A 24228-nucleotide genomic window follows, 5' to 3' on the forward strand; every position below is an offset into this window, starting at 1 on the left:
GAACTACAGAGACTACTCGTATATGCAGAGATGCCTGAGACCTGCCAAGCACCTTTTCCTGCTGAGTTATTATGTGGCCAGAATTCCTCTTTGTTACTGCTTGCTAATTGAGGTGTCTCAACAAGATGAAGAACACCAGGGAAGAGCCAAGAGTAAGAGGAAAATGCTAGAGATGGAAAAAAACAATAGGTTCATATTCTTTTTATTGGTGGGTTAAGCAGAATGTTTTAGAATACTTAAATTTCCCCTGTACACAAAAAATTTTGCAACGAGAGTAATACCTCATTGTACCATTTAAATAGTGTTGCACAGCTTACTTTATTCTGTGGTCGTGATTTATTTTCAGGAACTTGGAAACCTGGAAAAAGTTTACAGTTCTTTTGGCTTTATTTTAGAGAGGGGGGAAACGTTCAGGTCCACAGACACACTTGAAGCTGAACTCACTTTTTAGATACGAATGACATCCTAGTTCTATCCCAGTCCATATTCTTTTCTGAAATAGCTGAGCTGAATCCTACTGGGACCAAATTTTAATGCAATAGAGAGTCCTCATTACATTGAAGATAAGAATCTTAAATATTCTGAATAGAATCATTTGTGAGTCTCTGAACAAGTGGTCAAGTGGTCTCTATATGTGTCAGGATGAGATCAGTCTGTTATCTAGAACAACAGAGGACAAGTTCATTAGTAAGTACAAAAAAAAAATTACCTTGAAAGTAAATTGCTCGTTGAAGACAGGATTAAGGGTCTTTCGGTGGACTTTTGTCTCAAATTTCTTCTTTTTATCTGGCAGCAGAAACACCTTCACATAGGGATCAGATGTGCCCCCCATGTCTAAGGCGGGCAGCTCGGCAGCCTGAATGATTCCTACCAGCAGCTGAAATGAGAGGCAGGATACAGCAAACACTGGCATTGGTGGACATGTTGGAAAAGATTGATGTGTTCACACTGCTGCATATTGTGATTTTTCCCTTTTGTTCTTTGCTTTTAATAAACTTTTATTCTCTTCTGAATCTGAGCACAGAAGGCAAATGAAGTGAGCTGCATAGACTTCAGAAACCCAATTATGACAGATGCAGGCTCTAGGAAGCCTGGTTTTAAACACAAAAGAGGCTTTTAAAAGGTTGCTGATTACAGTTAAATATGGAATTCATGTTTGCAAAAGGGTTGCAATCAAATAACTTTCCAGTTGCTAAAAGCCCTTGTGCATTATTTTTCTTTCCAGGGCATGATTTGTAAGTGGAAAGAAATTGTTAAACAATCACAAGCTTGTAATTATAAAGTAGGAAATTCTTATTTTGAACCAAAGCCCCAGAGCAGCTAAATAGAAATTTTCTTAGAATTTGGTAGCTTTTTGAGATAAAAATAAGATTTTCAAGTTTCTATCATATTTGACCTTTACTTGGGTACTGGCTCCTTCTTGTTTTAACTTAGAGTAAAATGATTATTGTATATTAAATTCTGTGTTAAATATAGGACATGGGGTCAAAGAAATATAATTTTAGCTTCATATAAAGGAAGGGGAGATTACAGTTATGGTTTTTAATGCTAAGTGACTAAGTTTCTGATATTTTTCAAATACAGCAGAAATCTCTGCATTTCTTCACATCTGGTTTTCTCAGTGATACATTCCTATCTCTTATTATGAATGCGGTATTGGCTGGCACTGATAATGTTTTTGCAAAGGAAACAGAAGGTGTGAGCAGACTCTTCTGATGCCCTGCCATCAGACATGATGTGTCAACAGACTGGTTTAGATCCATATGGGAAACAAAAGTAGACTCCCTTATTGTTATTCAATGTATATACCCTTCAGAAAATGCAGTCACATCATAGCTGTTCACATCAGGGTCTGAAATGTTGAGTCTGTATCTTTTCCACCAATAGAGTGGAAAAGCAAGTCACCTCCTTGAAAAAGTCACATCCACTTTCTACAAAATGGACCCACCATGTGCACTTTGGCTAGTTGGCTCAAGTTTTAACCTAGACCAATACCCTTAAAGATTGTTGTTTCCATCTTAATGCTTCAAGATCTTTGTGACTTCATCATACAACAGTAGCAATAAGAATGCTGGATTGTAGGTATACAAAACGTAGACCGATGGTCAAAGAATGGTTAAAATAGACATCAGCTTATAAAGACATGATTAGTAAAGCAAACAGTTCATCTCTAGGTTTGCCAAGTTGGTATTTGGAATTTGCCTTTGGATAGCAATGTGAATAAGCAAGATTATATTCTCTCCTCACTTTTTGTAATACTTTTTCTTTGGGGCAGGGAAAGCACTAGTGATATAGCCTAAACTCTTTCAAACTTGATCATCTGTACTTTAAAGATTTGGGGGTATCTTGTTGATAGAGGTGGAATTACTTCTCCCAACCCCCCTCTGACTTCTGCTTGAGAGATAAGTATCACATTTCTCTCCACCATGAAGGATTCTTAGAGGACTTTTAGGATTGTCTTTTAGTTTTGGTAAGCAGGTGTGTATATTTGATTACAGCCTTATCTACGAAATTCCTCAGACTTTATCTTCCATGACTCATAGGAATCATTTTATAAATCAGATTAGCGGAGACCATTTGGAAGAATAAATGCATACTATTAAAATAATTTATCAGGTAGAATACCCTAGATCGTCTGAATGAAATACCTTCTAAATTGGGTTTGCTAGAAAAGGAAGAGTAAATGCATTCGAATTATATTTGAGTAAAAAAAATTCAGTGCTGTATTCTTAAAAATACTACCTTATAAAATGTTACTTAGAGTACTCAAAGCCAACGTGGAAGTTTCAAAATTATGACTAACCAAGATGAGATCCACTAGATTTCTACTGGAAGATATGAAAGTAGAATAAATTAGTAGAAAATTGTTGACTACATATATAAAGGCAGGTTATACTTCTGGAAAAGATGTTTTGTGTTAAGATAATGTAAGTTGACCTTGACCTTCTCTAGAATACATAAATAATAGGCAGTTTTGCTCTCAACCAATCCCTAATCAAATTTTGGTAGAAGCGATAAAAATGACCTCAAATGCCCTATTTAATTAACTAGAAATGGTATACCTATAATTCTGTATAATTCCATACCTATTAGCTTGTATCTATAACCAACATGCAGTTTTCTGGAATGTATTATAAAATAATGAGCCAGGGCTATAATGAAGCTAACTAAATACAATTATTTATTATATGGTGGTACGTATCAATATGTTCTTTTTGAGGAACCCTCTGGACACTTCAAAAAGTGAAGACATTATTTGAACAGTCAATTCCTAAATAAAGTCCAGAATTTCTGCCATTGTTTAGAGCTCACAGTATTACTGACTTTGGACATAAGTCACCAAAGCTGAGTATTGGTGTTTGATTTATTTATTGTTTATTCCTCATCAAACTAGACATAATTAACACATGCTGCATTAGGTAGTAACTCTATTTACATCTATCAAGTTCTTCCCCACCCCGAAAGGTCAGTGAACTGATCAAACTGGAGAAATCGATTTAAACCTCTCCTAGTCGGAAGAGAACTGTGTCTTATAGATTTTTAAGAGCCTGATCTCTAACTCAGCTAATTCTTATCTAAGCTTTTAAATTTCTTGAACAGTTCAGAAGGTAAAGAGACATCTTCATCAAAGTCATGGGTCCTAGAAGGTCTTTTTTTTTTTTTTTTTTTTTTTGCGTTACGCGGGCCTCTCACTGTTGTGGCCTCTCCTGCTGCGGCGCACAGGTTCCGGACACGCAGGCCCAGCGGCCATGGCTCACGGGCCCAGCCGCTCCGCGGCATGTGGGATCTTCCCAGACCAGGGCACGAACCCGTGTCCCCTGCATCGGCAGGCGGACTCTCAACCACTGCGCCACCAGGGAAGCCCCTGGAAGGTCTTTTTAGGTAGAGGTTTGTTTTTTTTTTTAACATTTATCTTGGAGCTACCATTATAGCAGGCAGTTAATAAAAGCCAGCTAGTATTATCATTCATCTAGGGGGCACTTCACGGCTTTTAAAGCAGGAGGGACTGTTTTGATGCAACCTTTAGTTCCTTGTCACTTTTCCGGAAGCAGGGCAGCATGCAAAGGCATTAGAAATCAAGTTGATGGTCTTTCTACTTTTCTAGAGCCGTTAACTCATTTGTGCTAGGAGGTTTAGCCAGTATCATGTTACATAAGGCATTCTTGCCATTGAAATTCATGGAAAGTCAATTTTTTAATCTTTGATTCCTCATCAAATGGTTAATTTTTGTTTGAAGACTTTGGCTTAATTGGTGGTCTAACTCAAAGGTCCCTTGCCCTGTTTGGAGCTAAATCCATGAATTCCAAGGAAGATTGTTGTAGCTCAGCCTGAGAGATCTGTGACTGGGAGCTCTCAGAATCAGACTGATGGCTTCAAGTTAATTTGTATTCTGCCTGCCTGCTGTAAGTGCCATAAGTAGATGTAATCGGCTGAACACTGTGGATTCTAATTACCAGAAGTTAAATTAGCAAGTAGGGGACCGCCTGTACTTAGAAATGATTTCATCAATAGCTTTGATAATTGCATTTTCCCCTCGTAGCAAACCAAATGTTTTAAGAAGTATCTTGTTTCAATTTCTAGTTGGTAATTTCAGAAAACGTAATGGAATTACAAGACATTTTCCCCCTCAGACCTGGTTATTCTGGAAATCATAATCCAGTGAATATTGAAGTTTTCCCAATTTCTCCTCTTCTTTGGGTTCTTCTTTTTCTTCCCCATCAGTCAATCCAGTTTCAGCATCATCATCCTTCAGGGCCTATGAGTAGGGAAATGGATTATATGTGAATTCAAATGAATTTTCATCAGAACTCAAATGACACTGGGCCTGTGGTTATACTTCCAAGCTGTTAGAAGCAAGCACTGAGATGCTGTAAATCTCCATTTGTCTGACACACATTCACATCTGCTGCTTCCATATTTTTTTAAAATTCCATGTGTGCACGGAATTTTTCCCCCCCAATCAGCAAGCAACATGGAAGCAATGGAAATAGCCCCTCAGAATATTGCAAGCAAAAAATGTAAAGTTGTTGCAAAGAAAACGTCAACTTTGTGTTATATTTGGCTCTGATAAAATCGCTTCTTTTGGAGGTATGATAAACATGCTATTAACCAGGCCAGTTTTCACATTCATGTAATTTAAAAGAGATCTTAAGCATCATGTAAAACATCCTTGTTACATGCAGTGGAGTAATTTATATGAAATGGGTGGCCTTTTCTTGCCTTGTTTCCTATGAAAAAGATAGTTGAGTAAGTGATTCTTAGAAAATTGTAATTTCCTGAGTTTTGCGTATACGTTTGTAATGGTTATGGGAGAAGAGGAAAAAAAAAACATGCCACCAGCAAATGCATGTTTGGAGAAAAATCTACCCCAGTTCCAGTTTAAGTTTACTGTTTTACTTTCATAACAGCTCCACAGAAAGCTAGGCTGAATTAAATTGACTTACGGGTCTGTTTGATAGCAAAAGGTAAAAGGAGTTATGTTTGCAATTCTGTCAAGCTGAAATTAGCATAAAAATTAATTTTGTGGTAACAAGCAAAAATCATGGCACAGAATTCTCAAAATTGAGTTTAAACCAATTGAATGTTCCTGATAACCTAAAACTTAAGTGTAATATAAATTGAAACACTAGAAAGCTCATAATTTCATAAAATTCATTCAAATGGTCCTCTTTATTAAAAATAAAAATATATAATGTATTTTCCCAATTAATGCAAAAAGTTTGCTCAAAAAAATCAAAGGTTATAAAGATTATAAATATTAGAAGTTTTGTTTCTAGGGGGTGTGCATTCTTATTGCTTTAAAGAATTAGAAAAAAATTAGAAATCTATAAATAGTTATTCGAAATGAAAAATGATAAAATGTTACGTTTTCCTGAACACTATTGAGGTTGAAAAATTTAAAAACCTTTATATGAACTATTTGTATTATTTCTTCTGGGGACTACCTGTGTAATAATCTTTTGTATAATATGTATATATAATACATCCTTTGCTAATTTTTTATTGGGTTGTTTGCCTCTTAGTGATTTGTAGAGGCTCTGTATTTTAGTGGTCTCAATCTTTTTGTTGTTATATACCACAAATATTCTCTCCTAGGTTTTGGTTATGGTATTTTCACTGCCTTTCTTTGTGTGTGTGTGTTACCATAGAATCTCACAAAATTGAAGATAAGACATATGAGTGGTAGGCTGCTTTATATCTCTGACAAAGCAAAGCAAAATAATTTTTTTTTTTTTTTGCGGTATGCGGGCCTCTCACTGTTGTGGCCTCTGCAATTGCGGAGCACAGGCTCCGGACGCACAGGCTCAGCGGCCATGGCTCACGGGCGCAGCTGCTCCGCGGCATGTGGGATCTTCCCAGACCGGGGCACGAACCCATGTCCCCTGCATCGGCAGGCGGACTCTCAACCACTGCGCCACCAGGGAAGCCCAAAGCAAAAGAATTTTAACTCCTGTCAGTGATCAAATTAAACCTGAGAAATCTTCTAGAACTCAAATGCACAGAAGTATAATCAGGCTTCAGAAAGGCTTCAGAGTCATTAGACTATAGCTCTACCATCCAACCTCCCACAACTCCCAGACTACATGGTTTTTTCCTTCTGCTCAGAGAAATCTCTTCTGTTCACTTATCCATTCATACAGAGACCCGCAGTGGTGCCTCAAAATGACACCCTCAGTCTCTGAACAGACAAGACTGCAATTTGGCTCTAGCCATCTAACTCTAATTTGATCCTAAAAAACAGACTTGGCATCATCTTACTAGAACTCATTAGGGTGGGAAGATGATAAACAGAGAGTTGAGCTGAAGCAGAGAGTTGAGCTGTAGTTGGAGATGCCTCCCATTTTGTTCTTCCTGAAAAGTTTCAGGAGCCTACAATGACTTTGGAAAATTGGAAATTGCCATTATTACATCTGTGCAGAAACCTTTTCAAATCTGGTGAGCCATACACCATTTAATTAGGAAGTTTATACTTGGATGTTTCCTTGAATAGTAAAATGTTGCTTTACTGATAGCCACAGGCAGGAAAACAACATAATTATTTAAAAATTAATATTGATCTTTTAACTTGGGGTGTTGCTAATAGAAAAATGATAGTAAAGTGACAGGAAAAGACTACTGAATTTAAGGGGAGGACTTGAGGCAGTGAACCCACATTGCCCTTTCAGAACCTCAGCTGTGCGTCAGTCTTTAATACTGTCTGAAAAGATGTGTTGAGAAAATGGCAATGTAGGTAATTTGCCTCCTGTAAAATTTTAATTTTTTTTAATAGCAAACTATTTAACGCACATTTTTGTCTGAAAAAATCTTCACACCACTCCATCATAAAAAAATTTTCATGGATTAAAATACTTTTTCAAAATCTCTTTCAGAACTGACAATTTACATATGTTTCAGCTCAGTGTCATTTGAAAGAGCTGAGCTATTAAATCACCTTCTCTCTAAGTGGTTTTTGCCCTAATGAAAGGTGCATGACCATTTCTGCAATTATTCTGCATGGAATAGGGCTAAATTTTTGATAATTTCTCAGTGCTGCTGTTTTATCAGTGACGTGATTAAGTCTATTCTTGTCCCAAAGGCCAAGCTTAAGCAAGACATTTTCTGTACCATTACATTAAATTAAGACCTATTAAATCAGCAGCTATTATAATATCTCAAGAGCAGTAGTCTCCCCACCACACGCACCAAGGGACAAAATGCAGAGGAAAATGCATGTAAGCCCAGCAGTTCTGAGAGTTTGATAAATTGTAGTGGGAAAAGCTGTGTTGGGAAAAAGACCTTGTTTTAAATTTCAAAAATTTAGTGCACATGCTTCTGGCTTGATTCAACATTCAAAAGGTGTTTAGTTGTACTTGGATAAACCATCAGAAGGTGCATTTGTTCATTCTATGTTAAATTGTTCAGATTTGGAATTAATAAGACATGCTAAAAAGGGAGCGTAAGACACTACATTTTCTTTCTGTGCCCATCTATTAAAACTTGAGCTTTCTAATACTGTTCTATTTAATCAGTAATCTTAAAATGAAAACCCTTTATCTTAAAAAAAAAATCAATTTAGTTCAGCCTCTTGATGTGTGTCAGAATGGTACACCCTCAGCTGCGGAGCCCCGGTTGCCAGGCCACTAAATGTAGTTGAGCGTTGACTAAGGGTGTCTCATAGCAGAGGAAACCTACCGCAAGGGACAGTCCAGAACAGTCATGAGACATAATACAGATAAGGAGGACACAGAGGGAAGAAATAAAAATTTAAATATCCACACACGTTAGTAAAAGCCGTGGAGAAATGACCTTTCCAGACCTCTGACTTTGCAAGTTGATTTTGCCCCTCTGTAATTTTAGTGCTTTTAAGTTTTAAGCCATTATAAAAGTCTTAAATATGTATCCTTTTCTGTATACAAATATTATGTATCATTACCATTTTGTTGTTATTGCAGAATATTTAAAAATTCTTCCTTGGTTATAAAATCTTATCATAGAGACATATAGTCATGAATATTGAAATTTGAATTTCTGTTAGTTCTTATATGGAGTGAAATGGTACAAGTTACTGATTTCTGTATTTACTATTTTTGAGATCTTGGTCATTTATCCATGTCATAATAGGGGTAATAAACACTGCTACTATCCTATAAATTAGTCTTACATCATACAGAACAAATTCCACAAAGAAAAATACAAATTTCTTGTCCTAGGAAGAAATGCTGTAGTAATCATTTAACATTATTTAGTGTTTTAAACTGTTAATTCTAGCAAACATGAAAACCACATTTGAATTTTAATGTAGTTATGAAAATGATAGTATTATATTTCCAATGTTTCATAGACATAGCTCAAATTCACATACAAATTATTCAGTACATCCATGTCCATCTAGAAGGTTATTACTACTGCTATTAATCTCCCAAATATGTTGTCTAAAGAAATCTGTATCACGTCCTGCTGGTTACGGAAAATGCTGAAATAAAACAAGACATGATTTAAAGCTTCAGTTTCTATGTAACAAATTAACTGAAAAGAAAAATCCTTATTAGACATCTGTGGTTGAACACTGGCACCTGGGCTTCTGTGGCTGTGATTAGAAACTTTGAGAAAGATATAACCCTTGATACTCTGAGCTCAGGATGAAGCTCTCCGAGTGTGAGTGCAGGCATAGCATTCATTCTACAGCTCTGAAACCAAGCAGAAGTTCAAGTGAAAAATGAGCCTATGTGAAACTGTTGTCAAGAGACATTACAGTGTCTTTGAACAAAGTGTTTAAAACTCAGGCTGGGGAGAGGGATTAGTGTCCTGAGTGTGTGGATAACTACACAAATGTACTAAAAATACCTTCCTTAACTAAATTGTTCTTAAGGAGATTCACATATTTAAGAGTTCAATTAATAGTATAATAAGAATTTATAAAACTGCCTATATATGTTGCTATTAGGGAATAAATAGAAATTTTGAATTATTTGAAGGGAAGCATTGATAATTGAAAATGTTATTTCTCTGAAAAATCTTCACATTTACTTTTTTTTTAATATAAATTTATTTATTTCTTGGCTGCGTTGGGTTTCTCTAGTTTGGCTTTCTCTAGTTGTAGATAGCGCGCTACTCTTTGTTGCAGTGCTCAGGATTCTCATTGTGGTAGCTTCTCTTGTTGTGGAGCATGGGCTCTAGGCACACAGGCTTCAGTAGTTGTGGCACACGGCTCAGTAGTTGTGGCTCGTGAGCTCTAGAATGCAGTCTCAGTAGTTCTGGTGCACGGGGCTTAGTTGTTCCACGGCATGTGGGATCTTCCCAGACCAGGGATCGAACCCGTGTCCCCCGCATTGGCAGGCAGATTCTTAACCACCATGCCACCAGGGAAGTCCCTACATCTACTTTTTATATGAAATAAGTTGTTCCTTAGAAATATCCAATATGAATATGATTCCAATAGAGAAATGAAGAGACATTTAATTATTATACTTATTAATAGTAGACTTTATTCTGAACCAAATCACCTAGCTCGTTTAGGAAAGATAGATAATAGTGTAAAGGACACTCAGATTGCTTCCTTGGGCTTGGGAAGATAACTCAGCCAGATGGATTTTATAACTTGCATTATGGTTCTAATTGTCCCTAAGTGAAGAGTTTTGCCTTAAAATTCTACCCCATTCTTTAGAACCAGCTCATACTTCTCTCACTTGCCTTGTATAACTCATTACTCCTGAGCGCTCATAATTGAGCTGGATGTTTGTATAGGGATGGTAGCTTTCATCAAGTGTGATAAATAGCTATAAGACTCAGTATTTAACAGTGATTATGAACAGCGATGATGATAAAAAGATGTCCCGCCCAAGAGGAAGAACAGGTACTCTTTATTCTGTTTCTCTAGCTCTAGGCACAATTAAGAGAGGCTAAACAGATGTAATACAAATGTTCAGGTATCATTCCAATACGCTGGGCCTACCAATTTGGCCTTGATGGTCATGGATGCCCGTTCCCGGTCTATGTGCTTAGGAGACTGGAAAACCCTAACCACACGTTTCCATTGTACTTTGGGATGTTGAGTCCTGACTGAAAGGATTGCAAAGCATTTCTAAAACTATGACAAGTGTCCAGATATTGTTTATTTCTGTATTTATCTGGCATAAACGAATAAACTGTCTATTCTTAAATTTTTGATAAAATAAGAAGAAACATGGAATGAATACATTACCTGATCTTTCATGGTCTTCCCTAAGTCTTTCACATCTTTCATGTTGATGGCATTCTTCCCTCCCTTTTCCTTTCCCTTCTTTTTGTTTTTCTTTTTGAACAAGCATTTCTTACAGATACAAAAGCAGCACGTCAGGACTAAAAGGACTGCGACTACGGCTATGGCAATTAAGGCCCACGGTGGCACTGAAAGAAAACAAATGCAGAGACTGTTAGTAATAAAGCATTTACATCTGCAAAACCTTTAAATTCATGGGCCGTAAAGATAGCTGTTCACTCACTCATGCGTATTTATTGAGCTCTAGGCACACTGTTCTGCATTGCTTTATCCATGTTGTTTCCCCAGCCTAGAGTGTTTCTATCTTTTCCCCCTCGCCCGTCCAGGCATGCCAAATGTCATCTCCTCCCTACAGCTTTCCCTGCCCCTCCAAGCTAGATTTTCAATGATCCACTCCTTCATTTCTTCAGAGCTTACCTCTGGAGTCTGGCCTTTGAGTTCAAGCCCTGGCTCCACCATTTTACTAGCTGTGTGACCTTGGGCAAGTTGCCTAACCTCTCTCTGTCTCAGTATCCTCATCTCTAAAGTGGAGGTAAATTGGTGGGTACCTGATAGTCTTTCTGAATATTAAAATAAGATGCAGTACCTGGCACATGGCAAAAACTTAATATTAGCTGCTATTTCTCATCTATCAAATACTATAGGTTCTATTAATATGCCCTGGGCACAGTGGAAGGGGTAGATATTAATCAAAACAACAGAAAGACAAATGTAAAGTCCTAAAAGTAGTGAAGATTAGGAAGAAGGACTTGGTGCTCTGAAAGTCGATCATGGGGAGATTTACCCATGCAGGGTCTCTGGAGGTAGGGCAGCGGTTATAAACCCAGGCTTAGATTCGGGCTTGGCCACTTACAGGCTTCGTAACTGGCCAGATTATGTGTGTTGAATTGCTGTTTCCCTCTCTATAAAATGAAGATAATAGTGGTACCCGTTTCATCTCTTTTCAAGGTTGAGTTAATAGACTAAAAAATCTTAGAATGGCATCTAGCACACAGCAAGAATTCAATTAATATTAGCTTTTTTAAAAAAAATATTCAAGGCATAGGGCTAAGTACTGTGGGTGACACAGCTCAGAGTACCTATGGGGGCATAAAAAATGCACATCAATAAATATATAAAAAGAAAGAGGTGAATACACTGAGAGGAGTTTGATGGATATGCTAAGAAATTGAGAGGAGGAAGAGAGAATTTTTAGATAAGAGCGTAGACTTCCGATTCACAGGGTCTGTTTAATAAAGCACACACAAATAAAGACACTCAAGCATTTTTTTCTATGACACGTTGTCCAGCTACTAAAAGTAACTCTATTTTCTCATTTGGCATCCCCTACACATGTGCTTATAAAACAATCAGGTCTCATGGAAACACGGAGGATTTCAGTTTGCCTAGAAAGTCATTCAACTATTGAGATTAATCACAAGAAGCAGTAATTAGATTTGCCTGTTGTAATCAAAAAAGACATTAGTTACTGAAATGGTAAGAAAAAGTGCTATTTTCTTCTAGCTACATAAACATCGTTAGTATCAATGATTGCTGAACACAGGTAGGAGTACTTTGATGACGTAAAAACACCTCAAAATTAACTTCAAAACTGAGAAAATCCGCTCTCTTGGCTCCTTTTGCATTCAGCTTCATAGTGAAGAAGACTTACTATGCATATTATTCTAGCTTATGAAAGATGACTAGATGTTACCCTAAGGACATATAAAACCATAACTGCTGAAATTGTGTTTTCAGCTAAAGAAAGATTTGTGTGAAAGTTACAGATAAGCCCATACCCAAAGACATGCTTTCTTATAGGTCTCTAATCTCATTAAGCAATCATATTTTTAAAAAAATGTAAAGGGAGCTTATGTAACCAATGATAGCATTCACAATACTTCATTTAAAAGCTTCTACCTCTTTTGATCTAGTTAAAACCCTGCCATGCGTGAAGGAGAGAGCCTGTGTATTCACTGCGGGTGAGACAGTAGCATAATGACCCTTCATTTTGAACCTCGTAAATTATTCTCCTAGTTGGACTTGCGTGATACTCTCTCAGAGAGCTACATAAAAGTCTCTTAAATTACACAGGGCAAGACAGAGATCATTTGACAACTTAACAAAAAGAAAATAGACAGTGACGGCACAGGAACATTATTTAAAGGAGGTAAAGAGATAGGAACATAGGATTACAGGAAGAAATTTGAAATAGTGCAACTTGAAGGTGAATTATAATCACTGAAAAAAACTTTTGTTTTTGACTTCTATTTCTTATAGTGCTGCTGTCTTCTAGATTTGCTTTCAGCTGATCTTCTGAATAGCTTAATTTTAACTTTGAATATATGAAATAAACAAAAATTTCCTCACAACTTACTGGTACCTTTAGATGGAATTTTAAAAAAGCCTTAATGCTATCATTTTGTGTACCCATATGAAAACTGGACTGAATAATTATAAACCACCATTTTAAATTAAATGCAGTTATTTAAATTGAATTTTCGTGCTAACGATCTTATTTTATTTCGTAGAGCAACTAAATTTCGAGAATTTTGTAAGTTTAGTCAGAAACACCATCCACAGTATTATTACTTTGTAGCATTTATAGAAATAAGTTTCAATATTAGTGAGCAAATCTCATGAAATATATTTTGGATTACGCTAAAAATTTATTGAAGACCTACTTACTATGGGCCAGCAGCTGTGCTATGGCTTTACATACATTAAATCTCACGTAATCTTCACAGAAGTTTTGTTCATTATCCCTTCAATTTTATAAAGGAAAAACTACAGATTGAATAGTAGGAGAAACTGAAATATATTTTTACATCATTAGGTTAAAAATATGCATATTATACATGTATACAAAGGAAAAGTCCTTGTGGGGCTGTGAAGCCTGTTTAATAGGACATTTTACTTTTGAAAAAAAATAACAGCAAAAGATGCTGCTAAGAGTGATTTCTTTATTTTATTTAAATATAAAATATAGTTTCAATCAAAAATAGGCTCATCAAAATATTGCTACTGGCAGAAAGCTATCAGCTTATAGTTATTGCTACCCAACTATCATTAAATGGAATTTTATAACATGAATTTTAGCATTTAACTTAAGGACCTTTCAACAGAAAATAATAGACTAATGTAAAAGCTCTCCATTAAAAGTGTTATTTTCATCTTCTAGTTAATGAATTAATCTCACATATCATTTAACCTGAAGGTAAACCGATGCATAAGAATTAAGTCAAAGTCAATTCTGCTTCTGATGTTTTAACTTAGATTTTGTGGTACACAGAATAATGAGTCCTCAAAAACGTCCACATTCTAATCCCTGGAACCTGTGACTATGTTACCTTACATAGCAGAAAGGACTTTACAAATGTGATTAAGGATCTTGAGATGGCGAGTTTATCCTAGGTTATCCAGATGAACCCAGTGTATTCACTATGGTCCTTCTCAGTGAAAGAGGCAGGCAGGAGTTTCAGAATCAGAGCGATTTGAGGATTCTGTGCTGCTGATTTTGAAGATGGAGGAAGGGACCATGAACCAAAGAAGGTAGGTGACCTTTAGAAGCTGGAAAACGCAAGGAAAGGGATTCTCTCCTACAGCTTCAAAAGAATTAGTTCAGGGTTTCCCTGGTGGCGCAGTGGTTGGGAGTCCGCCTGCCGATGCAGGGGACCTGAGTTCGTGCCCCGGTCCGGGAGGATCCCGCATGCCGCCGAGCGGCTGGACCCGTGAGCCATGGCCGTTGAGCCTGAGCGTCCGGAGCCTGTGCTCCGCAACGGGAAGAATTAGTTCACATAGTCGTTATAAAACAACAACAACAAAAAACTATGGAGTTTTCTCAAAAAAATTAAAAGTAGAACTACCATGTGGTCCAGCAATCCCATTCTGGGTATTTATTGAAGGAAACAAAAAATCACTCTCTTGAAGAAATATCTGCACCACCATGTTCACTGCAGCTTTATTCACAATAGTCAAGATATACAAGTAACCTAAGTGTCCATCAATGGATAAATGGATAAAGAAAATAAATGGATAAAGAAAATAGAATATTATTCATCCATAAAAAAGGTTCCTTCTGTCATTTGAGACAACATGGATGACCCTTGAGGGCATCAGGCTAAATGAGAAGTTAGAGACATAAGTCATACAGACAAATACTCTGTGATGTCAGTTAAATGTGGAACCTACAAAGTTGGAACTCATAGAAACAAAGAGTAGAACGGTGGTTACCTGGGGCTGGGGGTGGGTAGGGGAAATGGGGAGATGTTGGTCAAAGGGTACAAACTTCCAATTATGAGATGAATAAGTTCTGGGTGTCTGATGTACAGCATGGTAACTGTAGTTAACAGTACTGTATTGTATACTTAAAATTTGCTTAGAGAGATCTTAATTGTTCTTACCACATACACACAAAATGGTAATTATGTGAGGTGATGGATATGTTAAATGACCTTATTGTTGTAATCATTTCACAATATATACGTATATCAAATCATCATGTTGTACAACTTAAACTTATACAATGTTATTTGTTAATTACCTATCACTAAAGTTGGGAAGAAAGAAGGAATCAGCCCTGCTGACAATGTGATTTTAGCTCAATTAAACACATTTTGGACTTCTGACCTCCAAATAATAAATTTGTGCAGTTTTAAGCCAGTGATTTTGTAGTAAGTAATTACAGCAGCAATAGGAAACTCAATAGAGACAAAGCAGACCTCAAGAGATTTATAACATATGCTGCATATAGATGACTGTGCAATTGGAATATTAATGTGGGCTATTTCTGTATATGTGGTGATCTTTTCTTCTTATTCACCGTTTTTATCTATGCCTTCTGCAACCATTTTCATGATACTAACAGTGCACTCAAGACTCTCTCAGAGATAACCAATGATTTTCTTCTGGCTAAACCCAAACTACATTGTCAGTGGTATGAAAAAGTCTTGATCATGCATTCCTTCTTGAAAATTTCTTCTGCTTTTGTTTCTACTACCCGTACCGGCACCTCCTTCTGTGGCTCGGACATTTTCTTCTCTTTCCTTTCCCAATCTCCAGTGTCAGATGGAGATTTTATTCAAGGCGTTTAGCTCTGTGCTCATCTTCACATTCCCTCGTTAATAAGCACATCATTTCCCATGCCTTAAACTGTAGGTCAGTTACCGTCCCTTCTTCTGTTCTCTAGAACCGTGTTCCCAACTGTCTAGGAAATGTTCCCTATGAATCTTTCATCATCTTCTCAAACCAGTTCTCAAACCAGCTATGTGGCTTCTGTCAGTGCTTTTATAATTTCCTGCCTTAGACATTGGAACCACGTGGAAATTCTAATTCCCATTTCCAACTGATTGGCAAGTCTTGTCATTTCTTTGATACATTTTTATATGTTTCTTTTTTTTTTTTTTTTTTTTACATCTATTTGACTTGGAAGGTTTGGGCCTGACATTACCTCCCATCTGATCTCCCTTCCCATCAGTTATCTCTTCTCTCCATTTTACCCATCCATTGTCATTGAACAAAACTTTCTTTTTTTAGAAAATTTTATTGAAGTATAGTTGAATTACAATGTTCTGTTAATTTCTGCTGTACAGCAAAGTGATTCAGTTATACATATATATCATTCTTTTTCATATTCTTTTCCATTGTGGTTTATCACAAGGTATTGAATGTAGTTCCCTGTGCTACACAGCAGGACCTTGTTGTTTATGAGCACAACTTTTCTCATACATACTTTTCAGTCATTTTGTGCATAGCTTTCACAGTCCTCTGTGTTTGGCCCACCCCACCTATCCACCTTTCTTTCTCACTGTTCTCCTATACCACCTGTAGTCCCGTCAGACAGGGCAACTCATTGTACTTTGCTCAGTTCTACCCCCATGTTTTTCTAAAGCAGATGCCTTCTTTTGTGAAATGGCTTTTCTGCTTCCTCTTTGGTCATTTAAATAATACTTACTTTTCAAGGCTCAACACAAGTCTCACTGAGTGTTGACAGATTTTTAAATAAAAATATTGCATATATTTGCTAAAATTTCCCCCTCCCAGCCAGTGGGAAATGGGGACTGTGTGGTATAATACACTGGGTGGTTTGTTAGACTGGCATAAAAATGACATATAATGTAAAAATAAAAAGACAAACCTGTAAAAAAAAATGTATAAAAGGTATTTAATAAACTCCTTCCTACACATGAAATTCACTTCTTGCTGACTTAAAACTCAGCTCTTTGTAGATTATTCATGACATGAAGCACGGATATTTAATGCAAACACAATAAAATTAATTTGGAACCAGTTAGAAATAAATTTTCATTAGCTGGTCTTCTGTTGGAAAAACCCCAAACAACTGTTTTCCCTTATCAAGAGAGGCTGTCCTTTCATGGGAAGTCGGCCGTTTAAAAAAGTAATTATTTAATCAAACACATATTTATGGACCATCTACTGTGTGTCAGGCATTTTTCTCAGGTCTGGGATACAGTGCTAAGCACGGTTTCTGCAATCATGAAGCTTTCTATTGACTTCCCAGGTGTTAAATCTAGGTCTAATTTACTTTTTTAAAAAAGTAACTTTCCGTATTTGCCAAGCTCAGTACTCAGAACATAATATAGTACATTTTCAGGTAGAAACTACATGGCTAATATGCCCCTGTGGACAAATTTAGAACTCCAGGGGTATGTTTATTGATGAACTCAGCAAGTAAATATTCTTTCTACAATAAAAATGTAACTCTCAAACTGAAAAGCCTCATTTCCTGCCACAACCCCCCCCCCCCCCACAGGGAGTTTGGCAGTAAATAAATTTCTTAAATTATTTACTTAAGGGGCCCTGACATATATGTAAAGAAAAAGTAGACACTCCAAATATCCTTTTCTTTAATAGAGCAAGAAATATCCTTTTCCTTAATATATGGTGAAATCAAAGATAAAAGTCTCACCAAGAACAAGGGTATTTCAGAGAGTACATTTATAAAAGGGAGAATTTTAGCATTACTGATAGCAGTCATGTGTGTCAACCTTATGCTCCCAGATCTGAAATCTACTCATCAGACGTGCGTTGTGCCTCAGACCTACAGAATGAGCAGTTGGCGAGAAGAGCTTTTTCTAATTTACACAAAGTGCCCTATGGCTGAGGGGAGGCCTGCTCAAGCTCTTCTAATTCTGAGCTCTCACCTCCAAAGAGACTTTTCTTTCCCCTCTCTGAAATACCTGACTCGGTACTATCTGCTTAATGGTGCTCAGTAAATGGCTTGAAAGAAACCCACGTCCCCACATTCTTGAGCTCAAGTAGGAGAGAAGTGGACAGTCTCTGAGGCCCACCACCCTCCCATGTGTGTCTCCTGTGGGTCAGCTACTCAATCCCATGTCCTCGGCTCTGATCCTCTCCTTCCTCATTCCCAGTTAGCTACTGCAGTCTCCTAGGCTGGCAAACTTTGGTGGATTTACTCATTGGGTTCAAGGTTTAATCGAGGACAAAACTTACTGTTTTTTGTCTTTCTGGAGCAGCTCTGCATTATCTTTCCATTTCATTCCCATCTAGCATATTAAGAAACAACCTTAAATTCATAACTCTTTCACAAGATGAGCCATATTTTCCTCTCTGAGAAATGTAAGCTTGTACTTTTATATCAATTCTTGTTATGCGAGCCAAGAGCCTCAAGATACAGAGGTAATATCATTGCTATGGCCACTGCAAAAATTCAGCAATATCTTCAAGCATTTTCTACTTTTGATGTCTCTCTGTTTGTTTGATGCCTCACCACTGCACTAAGGTATGTGTAATTCATTTTATGAATAATTTATATAAAAATTAATTCTTACATTTACTGAAGATTTTTGCCAACTTCCAGTTTTACCCCATACAATCCATCTTTCTAGATCATTATACGTTGATGCAAGATGCAGAATACAATAGAAAAATAATAATTTTTGCTCTTAACCAGTAGGAAAAATAATCTATATGTCAGAGCTTTGCTTTTAGACTGTTTATAAATAATTATTAAAAAACAGACAAGGATAATCATTTTTCAAAAATTGGCAAAAAAAAGGAAAAAAAAAGAAAATAAGCCTTGCATTTTAAAGCTTTTTCTAAATTACAGAATGCAAATGGAAAAAAAAGTTCTGCAAATATGTGGATTAATACACTCATTAACCACCTCTGGAGACAGACTGTTAAATGCAAGAGTTGAAATAGTGTATGAAGTAATTCAGGATATGGCTTAAGATTAAACCAACCAGTCAAAGGTCAGAATGAAGAATTTCTCATTATAGACCGAAATGGCTTCAAAGACCATGCATTCTTGGCTTCTGGGTATTAAACTTATTTTTCTTCACTATTTAGAATGGTAGTTCTAAGCCCCCTTTGAATTGTATGCTCTTTTTAGAATATGACAAAAGCTATGGGCTCTTGATGGGAAGATGTGTGTATGTGTGTGTTGTGTGTTGGTTTAAATTTCCACACAATTGGGAGTGTGTGGTACCCTTGTGGAGATTACAGTTCCCTAGGTCTAGAAGACCATTGGATTCTGAAGTAAAAACTCCTTTCTGAGAGCATCAGAGTAAAATTCAAGATTAGTGAGTTAGGGAAAATGTAGTCTTTATTTGGTCATTTAACCCTTCACTTATTTCTTCTGGGCAGTCTGCTGTGTGCTTATACTATGCTGGGGGTGGTGGGGAAACAGAACCCAGAGAAGATGGGCCCCTTTATCTAGGAGATTATGAAGACTAACTCCCAGGAATAAACTACAGGAGACAGGAGCCTATACAGAGTTAAACACAGAATTCAGTGGAGTAGGTGGGCTCGGCAGGTAGCAGGTTAGAGAAGAGCAAGATAAAAGGTCCTAGAGTTCAAGGAAAGCTTCATGGAGGAGGTGAGTCTTGAGGTGAGCTTTGAATCCTTGCTTGGTACACAGTGAAAATAGTGTTTTGGGGACTCCAGTTCTTTTCTTCCCTCCTTCCCTTCCTGACTCCCTCCCCTCCTGTCTGTCTCCCTCCTTCCCTTTTTTCCTTTCTCCTTCCTTTCCTTTGGGTTTTAGACTCCTTTTAATCTAACTTATCACCCAGTGACTACCTTGCTAAACAAAGCTCTCAATAAGACACGGACTTATGAAAATCTACATTAGATTTTTTTATCATAGTAAATGGAAAGACATTTCTTTGAGGTAAACACACGTGGCCTTCCCTGAATACCCTTCAGAATTACCTTCTTAAGAACACATTTCACATTTCCTCTAATGTCGTTCTGTTCAGTTTTCCAATATGAGCCCCTGACAGAAAGCAAACTGGAAGATGTGTCTGTATAAATATGCTGTAAAAATGATCCAAGTCATTGACTTGAGTCAGCTACTCGTGGCTTTTTAAGGTGGATGGATTGCGTAAAAAATAATGTAGGAGAGAGGCTCGCTCATTCATTCATCCATTTGAATGTCTATTTAACACGATAATGCTCAACACATTGGAGGAATAGTGAGGTTTGAAACAATTTTCTTAATCAGCTTCCAGTCCAGTTGGTCAGATTTGATTAACAGACATGAAGCAGTTGTGAACAATACCAGATAGCATGTTAAATGCCAAATTAAATGAGGCCTTTTGTTAGATTCTAATTCTATATAGTCACAGCAATCTTATTCTACTTGTCCGATGAGCACTAGTTTAGAATTATTTTTAAAAACTTTAAAATTTAATAAAGTTAACACATAAAAAGACTTCAGTAAGATACACTGCTTTGATATGCACAAAATCACAACCTATACATTGATACATTTTTACCAGAACCTCTATCCATCGATCTGATTTCAGTATGTGTTGCTCTATTGAACAAATTCACAGTCCCTGCTGAATAACTTGTTAAGGTTATTGATGTTTCTGGCTGAATGCAAGGATCAGTCTTGGTAACAAAAATTAGTCGACTGAAGTCCATTTTATCTGCACAGGTATTAACCAAATAATTAATTTTATAAAATGCCTGTAATAATCGTCTGCTTTCAACGATGAGGCCAAGTCATCCATATCTTCACAATATTGGAATGTCTGCAACTTGACATGGAAAATGACACTGGGTCTTCAGGCAGAGATAAGCTCCCCTCACAGCTTTCAGGGGATTTAGATAAGGCTCCAGAGTTGACTCCGGAACTTGCTCTCTGCAGCCTCCAGGGAGAAGTGTGTTGGTAAACATAGAGGGATGCCAGGTAAGTTGGCAGAGATGAAGGCAATTCACTCGCTAATCAGTGCTGAAGCTCTTGGAAATTTGTAACAGTTTTCAATCATGCTGTGGGCGACACAATTTTGTGGTTAAAGGGAAATCCATTTATCCTGTAACATTTGTAGCATCTCTCTCTCGAGTTTTGATTTCTAAGTTCAAAACTAAGAAAAATTATGTCTCGGGTTTTTTCTTCCCATAGCGGAAGCTAACTTTCTTCTTGACTTTTGTTTGCTAAGGCTTCAAATTAAGCATCTCTTGGATCCTGATCCAATTAGTACTTGGTTTTATTTTGATGCTTTGAATTTGGTCAACTAGGTCTTTAATCTGTTGTCTGTTTTCGGCAAAGATGCCAAGAAAAAAAAGACTTTTCCAAGCATTGAATATAGCACCCGTTGTTAACTTTGGAATAATTCAATAGTTGAGAGTCTACTTGTTTCTTTACTAAGAAATTTAATGTTATTAGAATGAAATCCAATTATGATAAAAGAACGTCAGGTAAATGGGCGGATATATTCCCTGCTTCCCTATGCTCTTTTATAACAGAAGAAAGAGACAAACAAAAAGGCCGTTTGGTTTCATTACCTGCTTTTTGGAAGGATTTTTCTCCCCTGTATTTCCTGTTTATTATTCTAGGAGCAAACGATGCGTTTTCAGAATTCCCTGTAACTTGGAGAGATTTGATTGTACTGACAGGAGAACTGTGTGGTTGCCGTGCATGAGCGAAGAAGGGCAGGACATTCGAGTCTTTCCAGTCATGAAAGGGAAGCGTCAGGTTCATTAATTTCATCACTATACAAAGTGACAGGTAGACAACAGTGAAAGCAAAGCCGCCCACTTGTCTAGCTATCCACAGGACATTTTGCCTTGATGATCCGATGGATCGCTGCTGCTACAGACCACACTTACTAATTTTCCTTTCCAACTGTTGTTTTCTCTGTTTATCTCAGTCTGCTTCTCTCCTTGGCAATTTTATGTGTCCAATTCACAATCTGTAGCGTCATTTCTTTTTTTTTTGTTTCCTGGTTCTTGGATGTGAACTTTCATTTTTCGTTTACAGCTCCCAAGATCCTTGATTTATTTCCTGTTCTTGCTTTTGACGGGGTTTCCCTATGCTGGTCAATCTTGTATATGGTGACTTTTTCTTTATTTTTTCTTTTTCCTTTTAAATATTATTTCTCTTTTGTTTAGAGCTCGTGCTTCTAAGCACCGCAGCAGTGAGCATGTGACCTCAAGGCCCTGCAAATCTTGTTGGTCTTTGTAGATTCTCACAGATGTCCACTAAGAATGTAGAATTCCTTTTATTCTCTTCTCTTTGTCAAACTCAGTTATTTCTTCCTTTGAATGACTCCCAATAGACTTCCTCCAAATGTCTACCTGAGTAATACCACACAGGAGCCCTTTGCGTTGTCTCTCATCCACATTCATTTATGCCTTCTATTATCACGTATTGATCCTTGTTTTCTAGTAGCTTTGTGATTTGTCTCTTCAACATGAGGAGGCTATCTGAAGAGGGATACTGATATCTTCCTTTCCTTTGCCTTCTATGAAGTATCAGTTGGGTTGGGTACAAGGGTAAGTCTTAAGTAAATGCTTATTGAATAAATGAAAGTATAATTAGAGGCAGAGACAGCCTTCTTCAAATACTGTTTATACATAGGGCCTGGTTCCTTGGACACCTTGTTGAAACTAAAACGTACACTTAAAAAAAAATACTACAGATTAAATCATGATAAACCTTCATACATACATCAACTTTTCCAGATTATTTAGAAAGTTTGTGCAAGCATCCCTTATTTTTTATTCCAGATAGACTATGGAAAAAGCAGTAAACTGGCTTATTTTTTTCTGTCAATTATTTTTTCTAAATGATTTTTATGTCATATATCTCCTTAAAAGATTCGATTAAAATCGTACTAGTAATGCTGGTATGCCTTTTCCTTTCTTATATCCTACCCCTGCAGTATTTCCTAATTCAATTTCTCATTTATATAGTTCTTTCATTTGATGACACCCTTTCACATTACCTCAACTGATTTGACCCTAAAAGCCAAATTGTAGAGTAGCTAAAGTGGATACCATACTCTCCATTTTACAGATCAGAACACTGAGGATCTGAACTATGGTTCCTGTAATGTGATTCCTTTTAGAGTTGAGATCAGACCTAAGTCTTTGGGGTTCAATTTTCATGTTCTTCTTATATATTGTGGCATTCTCTCGTGTCCACATTGACAGATGAGCAAATATTCACTAATTATATCACTTCTAAGAAGAGTTTAGTTTTGTGAACATATTTGTATATTACTGTCAGGTTTCTCTTAACTGAAATAAGTTTTAATTGTTTATGCCAAATCAATGAAAATCATTTGTCAAAAAATATTATTGATAATCGTAACAGGGCAACATCAGATATAATAAGGATCATGCATCTTGACTCCAAGTTCTGCCACTTAAATTGCTAAATCAATTTGATCAAGTTATTTAAACTTTCTGAACCTCAGTTTTACCCTCTGTAACAGGGGAGGTGAGTGAAGCAAGGAGATAATGATATAAACTCTGACTTGTGATATGTAAATTTATGACATGCAAAGTGCTTAGAATGGTAGATAATATGAAGGAAAGTTTTAAATGTCAGTATTATTTGCCAGCAATTCCGATGAAATTTCACAATTTGAAAATGCTTAAAACTTGGCAGAAAAAACAAGTTCTGAACGTTACGTGGATAAAAGATGAACTACAAGCAATTTTGTATGTATTGTACAATTTCCAGTACGCTCAAAGTGTTCTGCCCTAACAATATATCCGAATGTCAGGGTAACATTCTAAAATAAAGATTGCTGTTGAAAAACTGAAATGCAAAGCATTTTGGTAGTCATCAAGCTATTCGTGGATAAATAATAGAATGAATAGATCAAACTTTGGGGGAACATAAATAATTGTCCTTCAGAATTGCACTGGCCAACAATTGTTTATATTATTCAAATAGTGCAAGCAGCATTAGAATAATATTAAGTTTGTATTAATGGAAATAAACATGTACTGCTTCGTATTTTCAGTAATTTTTCAGCCCAGCTAACACTTCCTGAGGTAAACCTTTTTATTAAGCAGTAAAGATATTAGTGGAAAGATTTTACTCTTTCTACTGGCTAAATGGTAGATTTTGCTTGAACACACTCCCCGTTTTATAGTGCTTATGCATTAATAACAACATGCTCTTGATGCTGTTTTTTTTTCTCCTTAAAAATTGGCCAAGTATTATAAGAGACTGAAAAGCTATCTTGAATTCAGCATTTATTGTTCAGTAACTATTTACATACACATTT

At 36.7% G+C, this 24228-nt stretch overlaps 1 protein-coding gene across 1 annotated transcript in view; it reads right to left on the reverse strand.

The window, feature by feature from the left end:
• The window catches only part of SYT1 (synaptotagmin 1), a 538616-nt gene that overhangs the window by 134630 nt on the left and 379758 nt on the right, over nt 1-24228 (reverse strand). Inside the window, exons 6-8 of the mRNA XM_019952111.3 lie at nt 10682-10866; nt 4634-4756; nt 710-877 (exon numbers count right to left, since the gene is read on the reverse strand). Coding sequence (XP_019807670.2) covers nt 710-877; nt 4634-4756; nt 10682-10866 — 476 coding nt within the window. The remainder of the gene's footprint in view (nt 1-709; nt 878-4633; nt 4757-10681; nt 10867-24228) is intronic.

The sequence above is a fragment of the Tursiops truncatus genome, chromosome 11 (genome assembly GCF_011762595.2).
Source record: "Tursiops truncatus isolate mTurTru1 chromosome 11, mTurTru1.mat.Y, whole genome shotgun sequence".
In the NCBI taxonomy this organism is placed as follows: domain Eukaryota; kingdom Metazoa; phylum Chordata; class Mammalia; order Artiodactyla; family Delphinidae; genus Tursiops; species Tursiops truncatus.